The sequence below is a fragment of the Astatotilapia calliptera genome, chromosome 16 (genome assembly GCF_900246225.1).
Source record: "Astatotilapia calliptera chromosome 16, fAstCal1.2, whole genome shotgun sequence".
NCBI lineage: Eukaryota > Metazoa > Chordata > Actinopteri > Cichliformes > Cichlidae > Astatotilapia > Astatotilapia calliptera.
The window spans coordinates 29,513,836-29,537,600 of record NC_039317.1 but is presented as its reverse complement, the minus strand read 5'-3'; the positions used below and the strand labels follow the sequence as shown (position 1 = coordinate 29,537,600).

The 23,765-nt window shown below is 41.8% G+C and overlaps 1 protein-coding gene across 3 annotated transcripts; it reads right to left on the bottom strand.

Moving 5' to 3' along the window:
• Positions 1-405: 405 nt before the first annotated feature.
• hibch (3-hydroxyisobutyryl-CoA hydrolase) lies at positions 406-23,268 on the bottom strand. Of its 3 annotated transcripts, none has more exons than XM_026144428.1 (14): positions 23,119-23,268; positions 22,785-22,827; positions 21,699-21,830; positions 20,684-20,768; positions 20,499-20,579; positions 20,295-20,347; positions 10,541-10,619; positions 5,529-5,674; positions 4,376-4,462; positions 4,212-4,270; positions 3,876-3,957; positions 2,922-3,041; positions 2,784-2,817; positions 406-2,249 (listed from the first exon to the last, which is right to left on the bottom strand). In XM_026144428.1, exons 1-14 carry the CDS (start codon positions 23,148-23,150, stop codon positions 2,134-2,136), a joined length of 1,149 nt encoding a protein of 382 aa, XP_026000213.1. In that variant the 5' UTR covers positions 23,151-23,268; the 3' UTR covers positions 406-2,133. The 3 variants fall into 3 exon arrangements, with proteins under 3 accessions (XP_026000213.1, XP_026000214.1, XP_026000215.1); XM_026144429.1 differs by lacking the exon at positions 23,119-23,268 and adding an exon at positions 22,998-23,110; XM_026144430.1 differs by lacking the exons at positions 22,785-22,827; positions 23,119-23,268 and adding an exon at positions 22,668-22,778.
• Positions 23,269-23,765: the final 497 nt, after the last annotated feature.

The window sequence follows — 23,765 nt, the reverse complement described above, 5'->3', positions numbered from 1 at the left end:
GGCTCAGACTGTGCGAATGTGAGGCAGGTAGAGAAGATTAAAACAGACATGAGGTGTCCCACGCTGCAGTCTGGGATTTAAACAATAATCTGAAGCCTGATTTAAAAATTGTTTGAGTCTATGCAGCTCGATGGGGACAATTCAGTCGGAAAGCATTATCATTCCCAGGTGCCAGCCTGTGCTACCGAAGCAGGATTTCCTGGCAGTGCTGCAAACAGAACAGAGCACTTGACGTAAAATAAACGTGTTTACTTTGGAGAGTTTATATCTGAGCAGCAGCTTAGTGCTCTCATGCTGATAACTAAGGCACTTTGTAAAGTTACACAAGAACATTTTAGGTCATAAAAAATACCATCCTCAACAATCAGTTCCTTTAAACACACCCAGTAACACACACACATAGAATTTCATGTGACCAGCTCTTTTATTGCCCTCTGTTCCAGCACTGAATCCGACTCTGGTTGTTTCATAAATAATGCAGCTGCAGAGACCTAATGATGAGGGAAGTGATTTGATTTCCTCTGAACAAACATCGGGAAAATTATTAGAAAAAACAAAACGTGCATTTCAGACGACTAAAACCAGATTTGCTTTGCTAAATTATGCAGATACATTCAATATCAGCAGTAATTTATAGGTTTGTCTTCGAAGTATTGTTTGGATTTGTGTTAGAACACTTTATTAATTCCCTGTTATACCTAAAAACAACTACAGGTAGCACTTACACTGATCTGCCACAACATTAAAACCATTTTTCCAGTACCAGAGAATTTAGGGATATTCCAGAACAGTGAAGATATTAGTAAATGTGTAATTAATAGTGGGGGGAAAAGGTTTTTGCTTTAAGATGTTAATCAGACTTGACTGATGAGTCTTGGTAACCATTAACATTAAAAAAATTGAAATAATGCTTCAAAATAAATGCTCATATCTCACCTACAAGTGGCGAGACTTGATTCCAGAAGGACTGTACTCATATCAGCTCTGACTTATCAGAGGATTCAACTTCTGTGACCAGTGTTAGAATGGCCCATTGGGTCCAGTGGGTTGCCAGGTGGGGCCATAGACTGTATATGAAGATGGGCTTAGCTTCCGAAGTTAAAAACTTAAGCCGAAGCACCTTGACATTTTAACCTTTTTTAATGCCCACTAGGGGGCGACTCCTATGGTGACAAACATGTCTTCTTTTTTTAAAGATAGATGTTCATGAGGAAAAAAACCCAAAAATCAACTGCACGATTGATTTACAAAATCAAAAGATTTTCCTTAACAAGACATGGGTTAAATCACTAGTTTTAAGTCTTTATAAATGGCAGTAAACTTGATAGAAAAGCGCAGTATTAAGGTTTCAAAAAGAGGACTGTGCAAACCAGTGCATGATGTCATGTGGGTATGCCCATCTTTAATATACAGTCTTTGTTTAGGGTCTCTGTGGACTGAGCTTTTTCCAACAAATTTGATCAATGCGAAAACGTTTAGGAAGCTGCACCTTGTCAGAGCAACATCAAAGGTTTCCCAGCACCGCACTGTAACAAGATGATCGATGTTATCCAGCGTTGAGGGGTTTTAAATGATGCGGCCTGTATGAGATTAAACATTGGAGGGGAAAAAAAAAGGGAACAGGAAACAGGAAGCTGAGACGATATATGATCTGTATCAGAAGCTGTGACCGCGCTGCAGGACTACAGATGATACTGCTCCGTGTCACATCAACAAACATCCACAGGAAATGTAGTGAAGCACTCAGTGGTGAGATCATTATCCCCTCCTGTGTCCTTGTGCTAATGTAGCACTGCTGTTCTGATCCTTTAACATGCAGCACTGTAACATTACAACTGTACAAACTATGCAGAAAGACTCCACTGCAGAGCAACAGTGCACCAAACTACCTGCTCCCTCTTCTGCCTGTGAGCATGACTCAGCTGTGGAGACATAGTCGTGATTTTTCTGTAAAGAATCACCAGAACTACTACTTATTCTACAGCAATAACACGGTTTATGAACAAGGGCTGACACGCTTCCATCCACAGCGGCACGCTCCTCCATAAAAGGATGGGGGGGGACAGGAAGTGGCCGGTTAGAGAAGGCTTAGCGGTGTGTTGTTTGAAGTTGGGAGGCAGCTGCTGACCAACTTCACAAAGTCAGGTCCTTCTCACCCAAGGAGGAAAAACACTGCTCCACCATCTGGTTGGACACCTCCTCCAGTGTTGATGGGTTCCACTTGGGATTCTGGTCTTTGTCAACTAGCACTAAAAACACAGAACATCGAGTTTAGTGATGCTAAGAGGAACAATAACTAACCCACAACCTTTAGAGGCGAGCATATACTTCTGCAGAGTGATCCGTGATTATAATAATCACTGCTCAGAATCCTTGCTAGTCCCAGTATATACTTTAAATCTGAACCAAAAAACCAAAGCTTATTTTAAAAAGGCTGATCTCCCCTTCAAGGTTGTCTTCGTGTGTACCTCAGGACCTCTTCCAGCAAGCCTGATTTTTCAGATCTCCCCCTGAAGCTCATAATTTGCCTTTGTGCATATGTGCATGAGCTAAGCGCCTTCAGCTGAGCTGGAGGAGATGCACCAGGAGACGACCTCAAAGAGGAGATCGGCACGGTTTAAATCAGGTAACGTTTTAATCTCTTTATCATTTTCATTTTACTTTAGTTTACTGATCCTACAGTGTTTATTATGTTTGGTAAATCTATGTAAAAATAAGTTACAAGACTAAGTTTCATACCCATCCTCTTCTGCTTTTGTGTCCCCTGTACTGCAGTGACTTACCGGCTCGAACGCCTTCATAGAAATCACAGCCCCTCTGCAACACAACACAAACAATGCCTTATCACTCCCTGAAACACATCATCAGAGCTGAAATGTGAAACCACCTTGGGTTTCAGACTTCACTGTGATGGTTTTTACCATGCAGGCCTGGCTCAGTCGATACTCCATCACCAGCACGTCCTGCAGGCTCAGAGCTGCGCCCGCCTGCAGCTGCTTGAGGGTGATCTTCAGGGACGTGGGAGACATTTTGGACAGAGTCTAGAGGAAGAGAAACAGTTTGTTTGTTTTACTCAGATTTGGCTTCATAATATCAGAACAGTCACAATCTAAGACAAATCGTTCCTTCTGTGGATTCTAACAGCCCCAGCTGTTACTTATACACATATAAACCTCTCAATAATGCCAGGATTTAGTCAGTGACAGCCGAAAGAGAGAAGGAAACTTTTAAAAAGATCATCAGCTCATCATCGAAATGCCAAAAAAAACCCAAGCTCTTTCCTCGTGCCCATGTCCAGACTCTACTTCCTTCTCACACGACAGCATTCAGAGAACATCCTTACATCCAGAAACAAAAATCACATCACAATTATTTCAACATGTAAATAAAGATTCATTAATAAAAACTTTTTTTTGTTTGTTTGCTTTGGTCTTGCTGAAGGTGAGAAGATCAAGCTCATGACTTTCCTGGTGAACAGATTTAAGAAGTGTGGTAGGTGAGGGAGGGAGGGTCATGTGACTCGTTTAATCTCGAGTGAAGTGGGACATCGCTTTTTAGGCTGTTTGAGGGAATTTTAGTGAATGAAGCCATGATAATTCACCCTGAAACCCCACTAAAGTGTCTTTAGCTCCAGCCAGCAGGGCACGGTGATTAACCTCATTAAGTACTCATTCTCAGGTAACTACTAATTACCAAAATGCACAGCGGAGCCAAATAACACCCCGGCTTCATTCCAGCTCTGTCTGTGGGTTTATCGGAGGGTGGTGTTCACCATCAGCCTCTGTAAGAGTTCGTGTTTTAAAGACAGCTGACTGTTGGAACAGAAGCAGCTGAACCGCACTCTACTTGAACTGAGCCGCAGAGGAGCAACGCACCTCAGTTTGTTTCTTAGCGAACTCTGAGCCGTCGGTCTTCAGGTTCTTCACAATGCCCTCCACACTGCTGGCGCTGAAGAGCCTGACAGGATTTAAAAGGACAAGAGACTGAAAATAAATAAAAGGCTGATAGTCTTTAAAAACAGAGCACAAAGAGATTAAAACCAGCACTGAAAGAGTGCATATAAGAGTACATATGGAGCCCTGAAAGCCGATTTCAGGAATACATTTCTGACTAAATACAGTGTTTCTGTAGATTTTCTTTATCTGTCACCAACAAAAACAGACTCCAGCTCACCTCCTGAACCTAGTTTCAGGAAGAAAGTCATGGCCCACCTGTCTATATCAGAGAGGTGCTTTTTCAAGATGAAAGGCTTCTCAGCATCCAGACTGCTCTGTGGACAAAGAGCAGAAACAAAGAGTGAGATGCAGTAATGAAAATATACAGCTAGAGTCTAAGCCACATGTTTGTGTAAATGACTGGCTTCTTGGCTTCTAACCTGGCTCTGGTAGGAGTCTAGCACTCTGGAGACATCTTCAGCAGAGGGAGACTTCAAGTCCACGAGCTCCTTCTGCAGGTCTGGGATCTGTTTAATGCAAACGGAAAAAGTCAGTCTGCAGCTGATCTGTCGTTTATGATGTGTAGAAGTCTGACGTGTCAGCACATTCACTAAACATAGTTTTATCGTCTAATAAATAAACAGAATGTGAGGATTGTTATTCCCGACTAATGAAAAATTTAGGTTATGTTAACTCTGTTTATAGTTTCTCCATCTCAGTCGTCCTTGATCGCTTCCTGTTTGACTTTGACATTTTTTTGCGTGTATTGCTTTGTCTTTACTTTCTCCATTTTTCCTTCTTTGCAATTGCCTGCCCTGCCCTCATCTTCACCGCCTCTTCCTGCAGTCTCTCAGTTTCTTCTTTCAGCTGCTCCCTTTGCTTCACAGCAGGTCATCTGCTTCCATCTCATCCTATCCCAAGCATCCTCCTCTGTCCCATCAAACTTCTGAATGTCCTCCTTCACTACACTGATGAACTTACACTGAGGCCTTCATCAGGCCGACCTCAAATACCTCAGATTATACTTAATCTGGAAGTCATCAATGCAATAAAGTCTAAACTATAAATAAAAACAGATGCTAAAACAGTACCTGAAAGTAAAATGGAAAAATCAATCTAACACTTCAATCGGTAAGCTACCCTCTTAATGAAATTTGACTATCAGACCCCACCGATAATCTTGTTTCTTTCTCCTTGTTCATGTCAGCTCATTGCTAACACTCTGTGCAGATTCCTTTTGTTTTATTTACTCAGATTCAGAATTTGTGTATTTTGGCTCTTCTTGCATCAGCTCATTACCTCCGAGTCCTCTCTCCTGTCTTATCTAACCCTTTGTCTTGTTGGTAAACTTCCACTGAGGTGAGATGTGTTTGTTTCTGCCCAAACCAAGGTTAGAGTCATAAACAACCTGCCGCCCACCGCTCTGACCTCATGCCAACAGCAAGAAAAACACAACTGGCCTCTGCGCCGGCCGGTGAATGCTGGCACCGTAAACAAGAGTGAGGCCTCCAGTGAATCAGCATCTGGCTTTCCAGTGCAGCTCTGACCTCACCCCCGCACTTCCAACACCTGAACTGAAAGCTCACACGGTACCTTCTTAGACTCCACAAAGTGAGTGGCAACCCCGGCTCTCTGCACATCCCGTCCTTTAAGTCGGAAGCCCGTCAAGGCAAGAAACAATCCCAACTTCCCCTGGAGCCTCGGCAGAAAATAGCCACCTCCCACATCAGGGAAAAGCCCTTTCAAAATAAAATGAAAAGCAGAGTTAATAACAGTTTGCACAGGTTTTTCATGAAAGCAGCATGCCTATTAATCAGTGACTTACACAAGCCAAGCAAGGGTTTTTATTATAATGACTTTTCCCTGAGAATAATCAATGGTTTTGTCCTAAAATATCATCCCCCCTCACTCTAAGACAATTTACACATGGTGGTATTCCAGCAAAAGGCCACTGGCACACTACAAAAGGCCAAATATGCAGCTTAGGAGAATTAATGATCATCATCACAATCTGCAGATTTAATCCGTTCGTTCTGTCCTTTCAATAATGTTTCCATTTGATTTCAATATTTCTGACAGGACGCGACAGTCCAGTGCTTACTGCGGGTTCTGTAGTGTGGCGAGAGGGGGGGATTAGATAAGCTGACCTGATTTATGGCTGAAAATGTAATATTATAAATGTGGCAGATTATGGCTGTTGTTCAGAAGGCTGGCAGGGCCGAGTTAAATCTGTTAATCCCGCCTCACGGGGGGTAACAGGGGTTACAGCGTGCTTGTGTGTGTAGATATAAAGATATGATGTAAGTACTGCTAGAGATGCTATTAATACAAAGACAAGTTTTCCTGGGGGAATAATTAAGTAATCTCAGGCACTGACAGCTACAGCTAAATCACGCCCATGTGATGCTTCAATGTTTGTGAACCAGTGCATTTACAGGTTCATATGGAGCCTTGTGTTCACCTGCTTTTGATTACATGTCATGTTACGTGAAAATACGATAAGTACATTTTAAAAACAACAGAAACACATCTTCTCTCCTTTTTGCCAATGATCTGCTGGGACTGAGACAACACGCAGTTATTGCCTCGTTATTGCTTGTTTATCTTTGCTATGACTTGTTTATCATAATTTTGGGGGTAACAAAAAGAACTCACTTTTTCATAGTTCGGCTCTGTTCCTCATGTCTAACCATTTTTTTCCCCTTCACACAGATGGAGGATGTCGTGATGACTTAAAGGTTAATGAGATTAATTCAATTAGACTGCAACAGACCATTTTATCCATCTAACAATCATATCCAGACTCCAAAATTTTAATAAGTGGACACATCCTGTTGTTACAGCAAAGCCTTTAATTCTACATCAGTAAATGTGCCCCTAATATGAGAACTACATCTCAAACATTTTCAGAGTTTACTGGCACTAAGTTTAAAGCTCCTGCAGCGTTTGAAACCCTGTCGTCTAACTCTGGAATACCACAGTGGAAAAAGCAAGATTCAGTCCACAGTGCGACTCTGGTTAAAGTAAACCAGCACAGACGAGAAGCTCTTGAGAGGATTCCTCCCCAGGATCAGGTCTAAAATAAGCTTGTGGGGTCTATAAGGTAGCTGCATTCCAGTGAAAAAGGCAGAAAAAGCTCATCCCTGATGGAAAATCACGCGGTGTGAAGTTCCTGATTACCCAGGGGACGTGCTGATAACGGCCATGCGGTGACCTGCAAGTCGAGAGCTTTTAGTAAAAACAATCGTGACAATGTTATGACCATGGCAGCTGGGAAGGGGATTAGGCGAGATTTTCTGCTTGTCCTCGCCAAAGTGATGGGAGAGATTCAAAGCTAGCAGGAGACTCAAGAAACTTAACGGTGAGGTTAAAATCAAATTATTCTGTGTGCCAATTCATGTGCAAGAGAGCACGCCAAATGAAGAACTGACACTTTAAAACAGATCACATCCAGTGTAGAACATCTTTGCCCCATTATGGCCAATCCTGAGCATGGACGATTGAAATACTGGCCCATTTCCTCCCACTCCTTACTTTAGCCTAGCCTCTGACAAAACCCCAGACAAATATCAGAGCACATCGGCGGGAATCTCCTACTTTTTCTTGCTGCTACGCTCATTTCCTGTCCGCTGACAACATAATCTTCACCCTCCACCTCTCTCCAGACACCAGACCGACTCCACAGCGCTACACATCAGCAGAAGATTTATTATAAAGTCAGAGCCCAGAGTACTTCAGAATAATAAGTCTGACATGCTTCTGTTTGTATGTGTGGGTGTCAAATGAAGAATGGCTCGAGCGTCCTTGGAAGTTTGCACGTATGAGGGAGCGAGTGCACACAATCAATTTATCAGAACCTGAACAGACTCGGAAAAAATGAGCAGTGCCCACGCTGCAAAGCCCTCTCCTAATCCACTGACTCCAGGACCAACGTAATAAAACCTGCACAGAACGTTACAAAACACCCTGAGAACCTTTATGAAGACACTGACGACATTAACTGTTCGATCACAGCAACACAAACCCACTGTAACAAATACCTTTACAGTCATATCACTCTGGAAACAGCTTATACGCATTCACAGCAACAGAGCTGTGGTAATCCCAGTGGATTTCATTGACAACATGCTAGTTCACGGTACAATGTCGACTGCATTTGTTGTCACAGATTTGTTACTAATCTCCTCAGCACCTCAGCAGATGACCATCTGTCCACTAGAGACAATTAGCGAGAGAGGAACCTACAAGTTTAGTGTCTCAGTGGCCTTTTTCACTGGAGGACCTGCCTCACACTGCAACAGACAAAGATGTCCTACATGATTCAGTTATGATGCTTTAAAAGATCTAACAGGTTAATGTAGCACTTTTTAGTTTGATCAGATCATTTTCTGGCTCCATATCAGGACACTGTAATCTATTATCTTTAAACATGCATGAAATAATTAAAGAATTTGACCTTCTACAACTCTTCAGCAACTAACACACTGACAGATGATTTTTGCCGAAGGATTCAAAGGATGTGATTTTTATGTTTGCTTCCAAAGACTGTAGGTCTGGGCCTCTTTGCTTAGGCTGCTGCCCCCGCGACCCGGCCTCGGATAAAGCGGATGAAGATGGATGGATGGATGGATGGATGGATGGATGGATGGACTGTAAAAAGATGGATGTAGGAATATGTTAAACCTTCACTCTTTCTAATTGCCAGCAGAAGGCGAAAAGGCCTCTGGTTGTATACAAGTCGATGAGAAAACTGAAAGTTTCACTAGTTTCAGTTCATGCTGGATAAAATATGATAATTTTGTTTGGCACCTACTGGAGTCAAAAAGGAGAATTATGCCAGCGAGGCTGGTGCAGGACATGTTACTAGGATGAACTGGATTAGAAATGAGCACATCAGAGGGACAGCTCAGGTTGGGCTGAGATGGTTTGGACATGTGCAGAGGAAGGATAGTGGATAATATGGAGCTGCCAGGCAGGAAGAGAAGAAGAAGACCACAGAGAAAGTTCATGGATGTATAGAAGGAGGACACAAGTTTTCTCAGTTTTGCTAGAGTGGCTAAATTTAATGTAGCATTTCTTAAAACATATTTTTAGAAAGTTTAGTCAAGAAGTTTACTAAACTCCTGACATCCACCTGCAGAGCATTGGCCTTTCCTGCTCTGTGACTGTTTGAAGTCCTGGATTTGTCTCTTCCCTTCTGGGTGATGCAGTGTGTTTGTTTCCCTATCTCCCTGGAGGCTCAGATAAAAAAAAAAAAAAGTTTCTGTGTCAGAAGGCAGCAACAGGAGTAGAACAACATACAGCCTGCTTTTCTATCACTGACATGTACGTCTTCCAGGAAAAGATGAATCATATATGGGAAAAGCAGCTGTTACTGACGACAGCTGCACCGCTGGATCACCTCTCAGTGGGCTCGACTCTTCTATATCAATCTTTTTTTACACACAGAAAGTGATGTGCTGGTCCAGCGAGTCCACACACTTACCACTACTGCATTTAGCAAGTCCAACTAAGCAACCACAGCAACCCATTTAAGGGTTCCTGAACTACTACCAATTTAAAATACACTATGACACTGCCGCTTCAGTCTCCTATGAATAATTTTAAAGTTTTTTAGTTGGCTTAGAAAAAGAAGTGCCACCAAACGCTGCAGTTCCTCTAATGCCCACTTGAGGCTCTCTACAAAAGTGACCCACTCCTCATAGACCCCCACGTTTAAAGGGAGCATAAAACAACATGTTACCGCCTGGTAGAACAACATGTACAAGGGTGATTCCTTTTAAATAATTATAATTCATGCTTCCTTTGCTTGACAGGTGGCACACCTGATTGCTGTCTGTTAGGCTTCTTATAATCTGTTCTAATCCCTGAACAGGACCTCTTGAACATTTCTGTGTTGGTGAACAAAGTTTGAAGTTAATTTTGCAAATTATGGTCAGAAGGGACGATTACCCAGAGTATTTTCATTGGCTAACAACCTGTCAATCACAAGTCGCTGGCCAATGAGCATGCAGTGGCCTCAGTTTCTCAGTCAGACCCACCCCGCTCAAGATGGTGACAGCGAATATGCCCCGCTTGTTTATTCTGCTGTTAGCTCAGCACTTCACCCTCTTGTCCATGTTGAATTACTTTTGGCTCCAAAAAGACAAAATGGCAGCAGATAAACTGCAGCCCAAAAACAATTGGTGACATCATCATCATCTTATCTACCGCCTTAAAAAGTTCTAAAGACTAAATATTCCTATTTTTAGATTACTGAGCTTCTGTTTTCCAAACTGTCTGAAAAGGTCTTTTTGTGATTTGTACCATTGCTGAAGATTAAAGGCTTAAACGCTGGACTTACTTTTTCCACCCTGCCCATTTTAGCAGTTCATTTTCAACACTTATTTAGGAATGAGGTCATCAGCAAACTGCACTGAATGCAAATCACTCTTCTGCTCGTGTTTGGCTCCCCAGCTTCAAATGCAGACAGACCTTGTATGTGAACTGGGTCCAGCTTGAAATCATTGCTCCTACATAATTAATATTCTAGATATACACTCCCACTGATGTGGGCCAACCCTTGCCACTGAGCACTCCCTCAATCAGGCAGATCGCAGGCTTACCAATGGCAGTCTCTGGCATCGCAAACAGCGTCTTCTCAGTGGCCACTCGAAACAGTCCGTGAACTGAGAGACCCACGCCCTACAGGTATAAGAGAACACGTTTTAAAATAATTAGAGAAATAAAATAAAAGTCATATGATAGAATAGAGTAAAATTTAAAAAAGAAAAAAAAAAAGAAAAAGGAGGGATCAGTGTCATTAATGACCGTCACCTCTACAGAAAGCTGGAGACTCAGATGAAAATTGGCTGAAAAAAGTAAACCAGGTTAACCTGTCAAGAAAGTGTGTGTGTGTGTGTGTGTGTGTGTGTGTGTGTGTGTGTGTGTGTTTAACTCATGCAGCTCCCAGCAGGGAGAGAGGTGAAGGCTAATGAGCAGTGTTGGCCAGAGGACATTTCCAGCACAGTAAGGTGTGTGTGTGTTATATTATAAGGTTGCCTTGGAAACAACATCCCCTTGCATACCTGAATGCATATGGCCCTGCAGATAGGCAGGAAAATTACACTACCTGATTGTTCATTATAACTGAAGTACCTGTCAATTGGAAGCTTTTATTTTGAAGGTCAAATATATATCTGCAATAACAGTGTTAGACGTTCAAAGAGAACATTGTTCAATCCAAAAAAAACCCAACACATAAAAATGTTTGTTGTGTAAAAGCTGCTGGTGTATCTCAGTTCATCCCAATGCCGAGTGTCTGCTGGTGGTGGGTTATGGCGTTTGCTGTTGTAACGTTCAGGCTTCAACGTTCTCACCTCTCACTCACTTTGTGAATTTGACATGTGTGTAATTAGACAAAGGAAGGAGTAAATGGCTCTTACAGGGGTGGATTTTACCCCGAACTACAATCTTTTCTCAACTCTAACCAGGTAGTTTTATAACCTGAGCTTGATCATCAACTCATCAATTAAAAAAGCAACATCAAGTGCAAAACACAACAGAGTCCAGTCTGCTGTCCAGTGTTCTGATATCAGAAATCCCGAGGTCTCAGTCCGAATTTACAACTGGATCACTTCTTAAAATCTGACATTCTACTCAAAAAGTTGGAGAAGCCAAACCAACGCTGACTTTGTTGATGAATTGTTGAATGGCTCTAGCTTGGCACGGAGAAAGCTTTACTGGAACATGTTCAAGTTGGGTGTGACATCACTCCCAGCTCTGACATCCAAAGTTAAAAAGATTACGGCATAATGCGACTGCCATCACTCCAACGTCTTAATGCGGACTTTGTCAGGATCGTCACCTCTTGGCGGCCAGTACTTCCACAGTAGCTCTGTCAAAGTGCCAACGCCAAAAATGACACGACGTGTGAGAATGTGTCGATCCACAACATTCAAAACTGTAATTTATGTGGACAGCAACAATAAAAAAAAGATATAAAAACAGGAAGCGATACACAAACCCTCAAAAATCAGGATTATTTAACTTGAGGACCCACTCGCTCCATTATCATGATGGAAACCTTTAGCAGTGGACTCCCCAAATTAAAAGACCCCCATTGATAAATTCAGGGATCTGGTTTAATGAGTTTGGGTTTGAATGTGTAGCAGACTCTGTGTACACAGTTCTTCTGCTCTCACTACACCAGTGTATTAATACAACCCACAATCCTGACTTTATGAATGTGGGCTTTATGATTACACTCGTGGCATTTCATCAATAAAAATAGTTTAAATCTGTGTGACATTTAACCGATGCCAACATCCTGTGATGTGTCAGGGAGTCGATGTAACGCAGACCAACATTCGTTGTTAACTAACCACCAGTAATTATTAATTAAACCACAGAACTGGTGTCACAATACAGTTTAATAAGGGCCAACCTTTTTTTCAGTGTCTGAAGATTCTATATATAAAGGATCATGTTTGAATAACAGATATAAATTTAATCTCACATAATTCACATGGCACTCCAACCTCTCGTCCAAATTGGTACAAAAACAATTTGGTGGTGTAGAGAAACCAGCGTAGCAACACCAAAGTCTTCCTATAAGCAAAACTTCACACCTTTTTTACCTGACAATTATATGATGTAATTCTTTGAATGTCGGCATGGATCTGTTATTACTGCAGCCTGTACAAAATCCAGCAGCTTCGTCTTTAGACAGGAATGAAATGCCATTGGTCACATCTTCACATGTTCATGTTTTTAAAGAGTCTCGCTGGTTTGGCGCCACCCTACTTAAGAGACCTTTTACAGGTTTGTGGTTTTTATTGTGGATTTTTGGGTATATTCATAGTCTGCTTAATGACTCTTGTGTATAATGTATGTATGTATTTTGTACAGCCTGTGCAGCATTTTGGTCAGCTGAGGTTCTTTTAAATGTGGTACAGAAATAAACTAAATTAAAGCCATGTACATACAGAAAAATAAGGTTTTTCAGCTTTTTCCCTGCACAAGTTACAGTCCTACTATTCCCTTGTGAATCAATGTAGCAACATGACTGGCTGATATTTCCTCTTTCAATTGACGGCACCATCCAGCATCTTAACATTTCAGAATTGTCCCACTGATTTCTATTCGTTTTTTTTTTTTGTTTTTTTTTTGGCACCTTGCTATCGTCTTACTGTATATGCACTCTATGAGTCAGCACTACTAAAGATCAATCATGCTGTCGTTTAGTGCAAAGTAAAGGTTGTTACCTGCTGAGGGATCAATCACAGCCAAAACAACAGCAGCTGATTGATTACAGCTGACAAACTGTCTTTATCTTGATCTCAGCGATCAGCAAAAGAGTTCAGAGCTGGACAGCAGCGCTGCTGGATCCGCCTCACAGCAGAGAGATAAACGACCACAGGGGAATAAAAATATCTGATCACTGGAGACTAAACAGGCCTCTGCCAAGAGAAGTTGCTCCTCTGGAAGACCCAGAACCCAAAAACCTTAAAAAAAAACCACCATTGGGGACACAGGCCTTTGCATTTATTTCATGATGACATTTCTCAAAAAAAAAAGTTAAGGATGGATTTACATGAGAATTTTTCCAGAGGTGAGGCTTTGCCCCACTCAGAAGTGGGTCATTCATTATAAATATACTGAATTTTAAAAAGTTCCCACCAGACCCCGTCAAGCTGATTTTTTTTCTATGCATGCAAAATTTCGCTGTCATACTATGAATATTTTCAAACTTTCAGGTCTTCAAAGTATATACAGGTAAGCTGAAATTTTGCACCTTCTTCCAAGCATTTTATCAGAGACACCGACATGCAAACCCTGTGAGATCCAAACTTGCTCAGGACCTACAATGGTTTGATCGATGTGATACAGCTAAACTTCCAGTGCTTGTTTCTGTTCCTCCGCATCACAGACATTAAAGTGGTGATGTTTATCCAAACTCTCTATGTTTATACACAATCCTTCATTTAATCGTGGGTAATTATTAATCTCTGGCTCCGTTTCAAAGCGTCTCTTTTATCCAGTATCCCCTGCCCTTCCCTGATCCTAGTTATACCGGATGTAAAATGGTAAATGGTAAATGGCCTGTATTTATATAGCGCCTTACTAGTCCCTAAGGACCCCAAAGCGCTTTACATATCCAGTCATCCACCCATTCACACACACATTCACACACTGGTGATGGCAAGCTACATTGTAGCCACAGCCACCCTGGGGCGCACTGACAGAGGCGAGGCTGCCGGACACTGGCGCCACCGGGCCCTCTGACCACCACCAGTAGGCAACGGGTGAAGTGTCTTGCCCAAGGACACAACGACCGAGACTGTCCAAGCCGGGGCTCAAACCGGCAACCTTCCGATTACAAGGCGAACTCCCAACTCTTGAGCCACGATTGCCCCAAACAAGAGTGGTTACGGTTTGCAGTTGTAGCATCTATTCTCATGGTGATGTGTTCATAAGAACTCTGTGCAGTTTAACTTTTACTTCCATCTACAGCTGTGGAAGCTATATGAACCTTCAAGTGTAAACTATGCTCTTTAACTGGCACCTTTTATTACATGTTATGGGAATGACTACTTTGTGGAAACAGTCTGGTTTTTAAAAGCCATAAATGTGTTTTTGGATGGCAACAACAGTTGCTCACTTTTATCTTGAGTTGTCCATCGCATGTATCTATGGGTCCTAAAGACAACACTTTTAAACTTTGGGCTCAAAAGGTGGAGAGGGCTTACGTACTGAAAGACCCACCTCCTATTCTTTTCATACCTCTCCATTCATCTCCTCCAGGCCTCCTTTCTTTGGGGTTTGTGTTTGTTTGCTTAATCTGTGTGAAGCTCTTTGGTTTCACTGTTTCCATGTTGATGTTTGTTACAAATGTAATTACAAAAATACATAGAATTTACATTTCAACAAACGAGCGAGTGCTCCTCTCATCTGCATCTATTTTTAGTAACCAGATGAGTCATGTAAAGCGACGTGACCTTGAACTGTACGATTGATGTACCGAGTGTTGAGATTTAAATATATATTTTAATGCTTATTTGCTGATTATATTGTCTTATGTATAAAAGAGGGCCAGCTTTGAGACTAGGTCACAGGGTGACAGGAAACTGCATGTTTTTTGTAGAGTATGAGCAACAGACAGAGTGAAACTAAGTTCAGACAGGTTGCCCTGGCAAAAGACCTCAGAAAGGGGAAGTTATTCCAAGCTGCACAGGAAGTTTTAGTGCACAGGCATATTAATAAATCAGACACAGAAAAGAGGAACTGAGTAGAAGGAGTTTGTTTGTAATGAAACTGTGTGTGTCACGTGTGACGTGTGTGACGTCTGAGGTAACAAAATAACACCATATAAGACACATGTTGAGCTTGTAATGTTAGAGATCCTGCAACTGGCGTTTGGGCTGTGCAGGGGTCTCTCTCTTCCGTAAGATGATTGAATTAAAAGAAATATAAATGTTTTGACCACTATGAGTCGGGTTTTTCTCTGTTCTATCATGGGGATAAAAAAACAAACAAAAAAAAAACGGGTTTTAATACGAGTAAATCACGGTATCAAATTCAGCCAAAGGGCAGAAATAACATAACCTGAAAATAACTGTGGGAAAGCTTACTTCTTTTACGAAGAAAGAGAAAGACAAATGAGAAAAAGAAGGATGGCTGAAAGCAGCCTGTGGAACAAGAGGCCGTTTAATCACATTACTCGAGTTTCACCATAAAAGTAGTGGAATACTGCGAAGCGCTGGTATAGAGCCTTATAAGAACATGTCTCCAGATCCTCCTGTAAACAACGCCAATTTGTCAGCAGACGAGCGTGTTTACAACTTAAAAATTTACAACTTGGCTGGTGAAGCTTAGAGTGCTGAAGATTGTGGAGGCATTCCTGAAGCCCTCTTTAGGATATCTGGGTTATTATGACGTAGTTGTCACACAAATTTGGCTTTGCATAATCAGAAATCAGTAGGTGAGACTGTGAGTGAGAGTGGAAAGTCTGTCACTTACACACCAAGTGACAGATGTCTGTTTGGACACAACAGTTGAGTTACTCTCCACATCGCTCTCACTCACAGAATTCCCCTTTAAAACAACTACACAGGCTCTGGATGGAAAACGAAAACCTTAAAACAGAGATTAAAAACCTTGTAGGCACTCCTTTCATGAGGCTATCAGGAAAAATGTAAACAGGAACTCTTTACTCCAAGGAGACAGAGATCAGAGTCATGCAGCTCTGGGCAAATATCTATCAAACGGGCAGCATTTCCCTTTACGAGCCATCTTAAATACAGAGTGTTCTCACTATGTAAATGTTTGAAATCTAAAGTGCAAGCACAGAAGGACAGGGACGCAGTGTCTGCTCAAACAAAGCACGGTGGATTAATAAGGAGCATTTCACAGAGCTTAATTCAGTGGACTTTAAACAAGGTGAGCGTTGACTGATGTGCATGAGATGTGATGGGATAATCAAACAGTTTGTCTCTGACTGCTATCTGACCTGCCTTTTACTCCCTGGTGGTTTGTTATCGCTAATGTAATAAGAAAATATGTTCTTTGTGGGGGTTCTGCCCTGAGCTTGGAGCAGATCTGCGATCAGGGGCCTCTTGGACTTGTCCTTATATAGAGCTGCCCCTTTCCATCCAGTTATGCGCATTAAACAGCAACCACCCTCAGGATGGTTTGCTCTGACATTAGTGTCGCCTCAGTGCTGACGTGACACATTGAAGAGGTCGACTTCAAATCGCTTTAGTTCCAGAGACATAACTCATCACACAGAAGTGATTTCTCTGTGTGGAAATCACACGATTCAACAAACATCACAGTTTTTGATGGGCTGATGACCAGAGCTGACTTCAAAAAACCACACAATGCAGCACGCATGAGATCCATCCAGCATTTTACTTCATGCTGTTGTTCTGACACACAAATTACAGCTTCTGTCAGTCTTGGAAAACATCATCATCATCGTGGCTGTCTAAACACAGAGCAAGCCAAGAAACAAGATGATTTCTGGTTCACAGCTCTGGGGATTCATCTTCCTGTAAAATGTACTCCATAAAAGTGGAAGCAAGGTGTTATAACCTCAGGATAATAATGCTTGGAAACTCAGGGGCCACTTTCAGGACGTTTACTGACCACTTTCAGAAACATCCACAGTTAGCCACAACACATACAGGAACCTGTTTTCCACATGACATTATGATGGGGAAAACCCTTAAAAACCTCTGAAGGTTCCGGGGTGTAAGGCCCCCAAACATACATTAACACCAATACTCACTACAACACAATCAATATTTATTTATGTAGTTTATAAAAGTGCTTTAAAGAAAATAATCTGAGATAATGATACATTTAGAAAGTGGGTAAAAGAAAAAAAAAAACATTCAGACAAAGACTGTTCAATGCTCTGTATGTGAAGCTGAGGATTTTAAACTGGCACCAAGTAATCTAGTGAGCCAGTGAAGGGACATGAGCAAATCAGGAGACCGTCTGTTGGAGCTACTGAGGTGATTTAGGGCAGATTTACTGAGCTCTTCAACAGAAACTATAAATCTTCATTTAATAACATTTCTCAGGTGAAAAACTGGATATCAGAAGCAAATAAGTGCTAATATTAAATTTCCTGTCCCAAAGACAGCAGATATAAAATGAATAAGAGGGGACCCAGGTCTGAGCCCTGTGGGACACCACAGAAAAATAAAATAAAAAGGGGTTTAGTAGAAAAACCTGCAGAAAGGCTGAGAATCTACTTGTTGAAGTCAAAACCAAATGTTTTCCAGATGGTTTTGACCAAAGCAGAGCTAAAAGGAGGAGTTTGGGCAAGTCAGTCCCATCTCAAGGTCCACTGAAACTTTGCATCTGTAGTAGAGCTGGGCGATATATCGAGTTTTTAAAACATATCGATATATTTTTATACGAGATATAAGATGTGACAATATCCTTTATATCGATATAGTCTATGTTACGTTATAATTATAGTTGTGGAGCCGCAAGTTTGCCTCTCTTTCGTCCACTTTTGTCTCTACGCAACGTTACTCCGCCTCGCCTTCACTGAAGACAACTCCCTCCTACCCCATCGCTTCACGTGCAGGCAGCGACAAGACGGACACGGCAAATCTCCGTTAACGAATTACTGCGCATCGCCCCATGCGTGGGGCTGGACGGCGTCAACGTGCTAACGAGCTAAACATGCTAACGAGCTAACCGCGCTAACGAGCTAACAGCGCTAACCCTAAAATCCTTTCATTCTCTCAAACGTTGATAGCGCGCCTTATGTATGAATTCTGGTTGTGCTTGATGGCCGCGAACCGATTTTATGTGGTACACGGCGCTCAGCAATCTGTCAAAAATGTTTGAGTACGACTTTGGTAAGCTACGGAGCTGCACCGCTTGATAGATTGTCGGCGCATTACGGCTACCGAAGAGCTTCGCGGAGTGATACGTACTGTGCATCAACGTAATATTACCGTATTGTTGTGTGTATAAGGACCATAAATGGCACCTGTAAGAGACGTGGTTATGAAGCGGATTTCAAACTCCAGGCTATCAGTCACACAGTAAAACTTGGGAACAGAGCAGCTGTGAAATCTGTCTGTCTTTGTTATTACGCTCAGCGTCTTTTAGTTTACATTTTGACTGCACAATTGTGAGCTCTTTGTTTAGCACAAAAACAACCTTGTTTTCTTTTATTTATGGAGCATTATTATTTAATGAATGCTCATAATTTAATTTTGAGTAATTTTTCATGTACATCTGTGCTGTATGTTATAAAAGTGCCTGTGTGACATCTGGGACACAGCTTTGACTAAGAACTCTCTTTTTGTTCTTACTTTATGGCTTAAAAAAATATATATCGAGATATATATCTTATATCGCCATCCAGCTAAAAAATATCGAGATATGAATTTTGGGTCATATCGCCCAGCCCTAATCTGTAGTTACAGACAAAACTAAGATGTCTTCCGCTCCCACAGTTTTATTCGACGTTGCTTTTCCAGTGATTTGATTCTTGTTGTTAATTCTCCTTTAGCAGTTTTTCTTTTCATGCTAATGAGGTTTTATGTTAATTACAACAATAAAGTTCTCGATCCAAAATTAAACGCTGTTTAGCGTCTGATGAATCTGACTGAAAGAGTGTTTGTTGAATAAATTCTGGAAAGACCGGCAAGACAAACACCAGCACATTTTCTCTGCTTGCTATGTCTCCCGTTATCCATGACTGTAATCTGTTTTCACTCCCAATGTAACTGGGATCACTGACATAATGCATTCCCTAACCCTAACCTCACCTCAGAGTGGGTCTGTTGTGTTATTTTCCTTATTTTCTGTTCTGTTGGTGGATGCTAGAACCAGTTTGAAAGGTTTTGAAAGGTTTATTTTAAGTCTTGCCTGTGTATGATGTAAGATAGATTTAATATTTTCATTTCAGACTAAGAAACTCCACCCTTATTTAAACCTACCGATTATGAGGGGTAGCCGATCAGAACAAAGCTAGCTTACTGGGGGAGAGGCTAAAAAAAAAAGCACCAAAGGCCAAATTAACCCTTGCTCCACTTTGAGGATCCACTGCTACTTATATTTACAGAGAAGCACTGGATTTCTGTACTGTAGGTACTTCCCAGCCTCCAACCTGGATCGTCTGCTTGTAAGGTGAATGTGTTAACCACTACACTTTCAAAATGCAAACACAGGTGCATGAATATGAACTCTCGCTACCTGGTATCTCCATCAATATACTGTAATTAATAACAGGCCTCCTTTAATGAAAAAACTAAGTCTTAATTATCAAACTTCCCCCTAAATATGTGAAGAGCAGCCTTAATGCCCTTTCACCAGTCGTTTCAGACCTAAACTGGTCCTTACAACAGTAGCAAAGCACGCCCACACATATGCACACAGACAAGGTCGTGATGACTAATGAGCCAATGGGATACTGGCTGCTGTGAGTGACCTCGGTGACACCTCAGGAGTGACATCACCATCAAGGTCACATCAGAGATTCAAGCCTCACAGCATCTCCTGTAACCAGGTGAGTTGAACCGTGCATGTGTGCAGCTCTGCATGTATGACACTACACTAAAAGTACCAGTTCATATTCCACCCAAATCTGACACCTGGAGGGAAAGACTAGTGGCAGCAACAATGATTTGTCACTTTACATTTCATCCAATCAGAGACCACCTTGCCACTGGCAGCAGGTAACAGGAGCAGATAAATCTCCACTGACACCTACTGGCAGACTTTCACATAACATTTCATGAGAAAAAAAACAAAACAAAAACGTTTTTCATGCCTACAATTCATGCCAGTAATGGCAAACAGTATCCATCCTGAACTTTATAATACAGGATAAAAACTCAAACTCACCCCTCCCATTGTTATGCCATCAATAAGGGCGATATACGGCTTCCGGTACGATCCTTGAAAGAAGAAATAAAATGTATAAGAACAATGTGAAGCTGCCAGAGTGTTTGGATAAGTGAATGAAAACAGACAGGTAACATTTTTATTAAACAAAATAAATAAATAGATACATACATAAAATTAAATTAAATTAAATTAAATACATACCAATAGCATTGTTCAGAATATATTCCTCACGAAAGAAGTCCTGGGCAAGAGAGTCTCCGACCTTCCCGGCCTCTGTTACAGCTGAGAGGGGGAAAAAAACAAGATAAAAACAGTAATCGGTCACACAGGTCAACATAAAAACTCATCTGAAACTGATACCTGAACCTTGAAGGCAGCTTGCTTACCTCTAATGTCTCCACCTGCACAAAAAGCTTTGTCACCTGCTCCTTTAATGATCACGATGTCCGTCTCATTGTCGCTTTCCCATTTCTAGATTCCCAAACAAGGCAAAACACAGTTTTTGTTTACAGGAAATCTTCCTTTATTCAAAAACCTGCCTTAAAGTTATCGTTATTAAGTTATAGAGACTGCATGAGCAGCTACATCTGTGGTTTAAAGAGTGTGAAAAGGGATCTTTGTACAGAAATACAACCAAACATCTTCAGGACAGGTGAACCTGACAGATCTTTCACAATGTCGAACTACACATCGGTAAAAAATGAAAGGAAAAGAAAAAACCTGTGCTCAGTGTGATTCTTCAGTACTTGTTTATCCAAGTTTCTGGAATGCTACCGGACGGATGAACACTACTACTTCGTTTGTTACTTCCTTTAGGGGTTGCTGCAGTGTGTTATCTGCCTCCCTACCATCCTCCTCTGTCCCACATGACCACCTCCTTCACTACATCCATGAATATCCTTTGAAGTCTTCCACTTTTCTTCCTTTCTTTCAGCTCTTTATTAAACATTATTTGTCCAATATATCTACTATCCCTCCTCTGCACATGTCCAAACCATCTCAGCTTTGCTTTTCAGACTGTCCCCAAACTGCCCAGCTCCCACATTCTCAGTTTGAGACTGACATCATGGAGATATTTGCTCCATAATAAGGAAATAATGACATCCCACAGCCCGCTGATAGCCTCATGTCATCCTTTTTTCCTTTTCATCCCTGTGAGTTGTTCATGCTGTAGATATAAAGAAGTGGTTGCGGTACTTTAGCATCTACGGAAGAAGAGTAAGTATTAACGGAGTAACTGTTCTGTTTTGGGAGTTTAGGTGACAGGAAATTTCAAACATCTCAACAAAAATCAGCTCACTGAGCCCCTCTTTGATCACTCAGGACCTGGTGGTGCGTGGACAAGGAAAGGTCAAGATTTTTCTTTTAATTCGTCACATACCAGATTTTGATACTACATACCTTGAGCTGGGGGTAGATTTGCCGGATCATGGTAAGGTTGAGGGCATTCAGGACTTTGGGTCTGTTCATGGTGATCACACCGGTTCTGCCCACCTTCTCCAGGAGAACCTCCGGTTCTGCATGACTCGACATCTGTAGAGCAGAGACAGGAAACCTCTATAGAAATATCTCAAAAACACTGAAAGACAAACACATTTCAACATCCACTGATCCAGGTAATGAGGAAGCAGTACAACCAAATGTTGGGGATCAGGATCCAGGAGGCTCCCTGATGCCCAACACTCTTCAAATCCTTATAGTGTGGAGGAGTAGTGGCTCTACTCTGATCGGACTCCTCAATCATTTAAACAAATCAGGACGGCGCAGTTGGTTCGACCCTGCAGATTCTGCTGCACAGCCTCTTAACAGGTTATGGACCCCAGACTGACAGCAGTACTTGGCTCTGATTTTAGAGAAGTTCAGTACAGCTGTGAACCCATGGTGCAGCTCAACTTGCTGCCGTTACCTTAAACTCAGCTTGGATGTGATTTGGGGATGGCTGGGATTTAAAGTGATCACCTTTTGCATTTGCTGGCCCTATTTTTTACTTTGAAGGCTGAAACCTGTACACTCTTCAGCAGTTGGTTCTCCTCGTTTTTGCCAGCAGATACTTGTTTGTGTTGTGTTGTTGCTCATTACTAGTTTAAGTTTTTTTAAACTCAATGACATCAAAACAAATTTTTCTCTTGCACCTTCCCTCCAGCTTATCCTGCAAACTTACGGTTCCCCCCTTTAAACGAGCCAAGCTAAAGGCCATCATCACTTCAATAGAGGGAAGAGTCAATGTATGAAGGTTACTGATAGGTATGACTAATGATTAAAACTGATAAGGTTTTATTGATACCAATGCCATTACTTATTGATCCAGTTCCCTCACTAATTTATTTATGATTTATTACTCCAGTAACCCCCAGTGTTTCCAACACGAACCAGAAGAAAGATGTAGTAAACTCAGCAGGGAAGCAGATTCTGTGTTCCTGCGCATGTCTGATGTGAGTGAAATAATCAGAGGCGGCAGTGGACCATGCTGCTGCTACAACTTCTCACCATGTGAGCCTGGATTCGCTGCAGCCTGCAGAGGGACCTCAGTCTGGAGGAAACAGCAAACACACGGAGCATTGATGACGGTTAATAAGCAGATCTGAATTAACTGGTTCAACTTACACCGCGGGGTAGCAGATACCCCGGCTACAAACACACAACCAGTCCCAGCAGGTGAGTGCAGGAAATCAGCTGACAGCCTTATATTGGTGAACAAACCTGCTGGGTCACTTTAGTGTATCTACTTGTGCCGTCCATAGCTCGTTTATGAGCAGAGACGGTCATTTAAATGTGCCAAAGGAAAAACAAGCCGGCTGCACCTCCCAGGTGAGGCTCGTACCTGTACGCAGACGTCAGGACCGTCAGGGACATGATGATTTTTGACCTGTGCCGCGGGGTCAATAGCAGAACCTCTACAGCCTCGAGTTTCAACGTTTACTTCCTGGAAGCGGGGATGAGCTCCCGCTGATTGGTGGGTGTCGGTGACGCCAGAGCGTCTCTCCGCGGTGTATTTGTGCCACACCGCCACCTGCTGGCGAGTGAAGACGACACACATATTTATTACAGACTCAAAGGCCCAGATTAAGAGAAACACGTGGCATAAAAAACAAAACACAGAGAACATTTTAGTAAAGAAATACAGATGTGCTAGTCTCTCCACAGCTGGAATGTACGGAAGCGTAGAGCTGCCACCCAGGCAAAAGAAAAATACAAGTGTATCATGTTATAACGTGAAAGGTTTATTGTTCTAACAAGACACTTTTCCTGTTTGTACAATATACTTTTCATGTTTGAACAACATAATATCACGTTATTACAATATACATAATTATCACGTTCGTACAATATATTGTAAACATGAAAAGTATATTGTATAAACAGGAAAAGTGTCTTGTTAGAACAATAAACCTTTCACGTTATAACATGATACACTTGTATTTTTCTTTTGCCTGGGTGGCAGCTCTACGCTTCCGTACTACGCTTCCG

Bases quoted from the DNA above. Each gene is read 5' to 3' on its own strand.
- hibch (XM_026144428.1), bottom strand. From the start codon at position 23,150: ATGTCCCTGACGGTCCTGACGTCTGCGTACAG. The intron at 20,580-20,683 runs GTAAGCAAGCTG...TCCCCCTCTCAG, and splicing joins TGCAGGTGGAGACATTAGAG to CTGTAACAGAGGCCGGGAAG. The intron at 5,675-10,540 runs GTAAGCCTGCGA...TTATTTTGAAAG, and splicing joins GATGCCAGAGACTGCCATTG to GGCTTTTCCCTGATGTGGGA.